Below are 3,056 nucleotides of genomic sequence, written 5' to 3'. Positions count from 1 at the left end.
GAATTTCTCCTCTTTGCAAAGTGATGGTCAAAAAAGCTCATTCGCTTCTGTTGTCATTGATTTAATGTTCGGCCGGGTTTTGCTGTGTYTCTCTGAGTTCCTAGGTTAAAAAACCCGAACAGGACCGGAGTTGGACATGACTGGTCTACACCAACGTCCACACCAACGTCTATGCCAACGTCCACTCCTACGTCTATACCAATGTCCACTCCTATGTCCACACCAACGTCCACACCAACGTCCACTCTGTCTAAGCCAACATCTACACCAACGTCTACACCAATGTCTATGCCAACGTCTACACCAACGTCTACACCAACGTCTTCACCAATGTCTATGCCAACTTCCACTCTTACGTCCACACCAATGTCCACACCAATGTCCACTCCTACGTCCACACCGTCTAAGCCAACGTCTACACCAAAGTCTACGCCAACGTCCACTCCTACGTCCACACCAACGTCCACTCCTATGGCCACAACGTCCACACCAACGTCTACTTTGTCTATGACAACGCCCACACCAATGTCCAAGCCAATGTTCTCACCGACGTCTCCATGATGAAAATTGTCMTCATAGAGATGTAGAACCAGTTCCTCAGCGTAAAACCAACAATTATTGTCCAGATCTGGTGTTCCCAGTCAGAAAGTTCCATCACGAATATCTGGTTCCAGTTCAAAGATGGAGTTAAGCCAAGAACTCTAGTCCAGATGTGGTTTTCTGAGTCTAGAAAGATCAGCAGGATTAAGAAGCAGTCTAGAGATGCTAGTAAATGAAATCATCTTGTTTGAAGCTGTTTCAAASTACAACATCCAGATGTTTCTCTAAAGATTTACTTCCTGGTGTAAAGTTAACAGTTCTTAAATAAAATGTTTARCAATGATCCCAGTCCGGGATCTGAAGATCTGGGACCACTTCAAACACAGAACACCGGCATAGAAACCATATCTAGTACAGCAGTGGTCCTCAAACTACGGCCCGCGGGCCGGTCCCCATTTGGTCCGGCCCCCAGAACAATACCAGAGAGCATTTTTTTTCATATATGTGTATTTATATTTGATTATAAAGTTGGACTTTTGCAATAAAATATTCCTTAGTTATGAACTATTTTCATTATTAACTATTATTAGTTAGTAACTATTTCATACGTACACGCATATAACGTGACATTCTGTTCCACCCTTCTGCGGTCTGTGCCCCTATCTGGCAACCCCCAGAAAAAAAAATCCTAAACCCGCCCCTGTCAAAGAGAGAACAGAATAATGGTGAAAAGATTAGGTAAGAGAAAAACTGGTTCAGAATGCAGGACATTTAAGCTACAGTGGACAAACTATTATTATTTTTGTTCATCTGTCAAGAGGCGGTGGCGGTATTCAAAGAATACAATCTGCGGCGACACTATGAATCCTGTCACAAAGACAAGTATGATAGCCTGCAAGGCCAAATGCGAGCAAACAAACTCTCAAAGCTAAAAAGTGGACTGTTAGCTCAGCAGAATACAGACTGTGAAGAACCCAGAGAGGGTTATTTGATTGTGCTTTCTGGAAAACAATACATTTTTACATTTAGGCACTCCTGCAATAGTCACACTTTTTCTGTTACAAACTGACTCCGGCCCCCACCAGAGAAGGGAAAAGTTATGTGGCCCTTACAGGAAAAATTTGGGGACCGCTGTAGTACAGGTTTAATGTTCCTCATCTCCAAAGATCAGTTTCTGGGAGGTGAAGTGTCAGGTCTTTGTGTGTTTAGGATCCAGTGTGGTTCTGGTGGACTCCGTTCTGGAACCACCATSAAGGTCTCCCCTGTGGAGTCCACATTCGTCTCACTGGTTTGGTATTCCCACCATGTAGTAGATCATTCCCAGTCCAGAGGCAGTAAAACACTAAGATAAGATTAGTTTTATTGTTTTTCTCAGGAGATACAGACTCAAAGCTGCACATATAGAACCATGTTGCTCCTACGAACAGTCAGATGGATCAGGTCACCTGAGACTTCATTCAGAAATATAACGGTGCGTTCAGGGCAGGTGAAAAGCTGGGACATCTGGGCCTCAGATTTACTGRCATGTTTCTGACTCATTAAAACTCATTTATATTGACTTTACTGRGTACATCAAAACATGTCGGTTGTTCTGGAAAAACTTTCTGAAAAGTGTTGAGAGCAGCAGTGCCCTCTAGTGGCAACACCCCAGCTTTTACCAGTGGACAGTGCTCTGACCTTCATTTCAAAGATGCAGACTGAARGTTTAAACCAGTTAATTCTGACACCAAACGAAGCAGAATGAAGTTTAATCAGAGTTTTTCTGTTTTGTCCCCCTCAGAGATCTGAACTACAACAGCCTGGTGGAGTTTCCCTCAGCCGTCCGCTCCCTCAGCCACCTGAAGGAGCTGTGAGTCTCAACTTCCTGTTTGACCAACACAAACAGGAAGTACCACCTCAGWTTCTTCACTGAGTTTATCTCGTTTATCTCCTTGTGTTTTCATCGTGGTTAACTTTTGGTTTAGTGGTTTCCACAGCAACAACATCCAGTCCATTCCAGAGCACGCCTTCACTGGGAACCCATCCCTGATCTCCATGTAGGTACCAACAAACCCAACTTTACCAAGTGGTTCTGTGTGTTTTAGTTCATTTTATGTCTCTGTCATAATCCTCTTTCCTTTGGTKTCAGTTTTTTTTACAACAATCCGATCCAGTCTGTTGGACGCTCGGCCTTTCAGAACCTGCCGGAGCTCCGGACTCTGTGAGAAACATTTCAAATACAAATAACTGAAACTGTTTGTATTATTACATCATACATAGAGTTTATACAGCTTTTCACTGTTCTGTTCCACCGTTCACCATCCAACTGTCATCCAACCACCATCCAACCATCATCCAACCATCATCCATCCATTCATCATCTATCCATCCAACTGTCATCCATCCATCATCCATCCATCATCCAACCATCATCCAACCATCATCCATCCATTCATCATCTATCCATCCAACTGTCATCCATCCATCATCCATCCATCATCCAACCATCATCCAACCATCATCCATCCATTCATCAT

The 3,056-nt window shown here is 43.4% G+C and overlaps 1 protein-coding gene across 1 annotated transcript in view; it reads left to right on the top strand.

The window, feature by feature from the left end:
• LOC106532835 (leucine-rich repeat-containing G-protein coupled receptor 5A) overlaps positions 1–3,056 on the top strand; it is a gene marked incomplete in the record, with an annotated part of 45,203 nt that overhangs the window by 28,077 nt on the left and 14,070 nt on the right. Inside the window, 4 exon segments of the mRNA XM_014028991.1 lie at positions 256–401; positions 2,298–2,389; positions 2,505–2,576; positions 2,669–2,740. Of these exon segments, the coding sequence (XP_013884445.1) occupies positions 256–401; positions 2,298–2,389; positions 2,505–2,576; positions 2,669–2,740 (382 nt within the window).

The sequence above is a fragment of the Austrofundulus limnaeus genome, unplaced genomic scaffold, assembly GCF_001266775.1.
Source record: "Austrofundulus limnaeus strain Quisiro unplaced genomic scaffold, Austrofundulus_limnaeus-1.0 Scaffold836, whole genome shotgun sequence".
NCBI lineage: Eukaryota > Metazoa > Chordata > Actinopteri > Cyprinodontiformes > Rivulidae > Austrofundulus > Austrofundulus limnaeus.
This window is presented reverse-complemented; position numbering and strand designations above follow the sequence as displayed.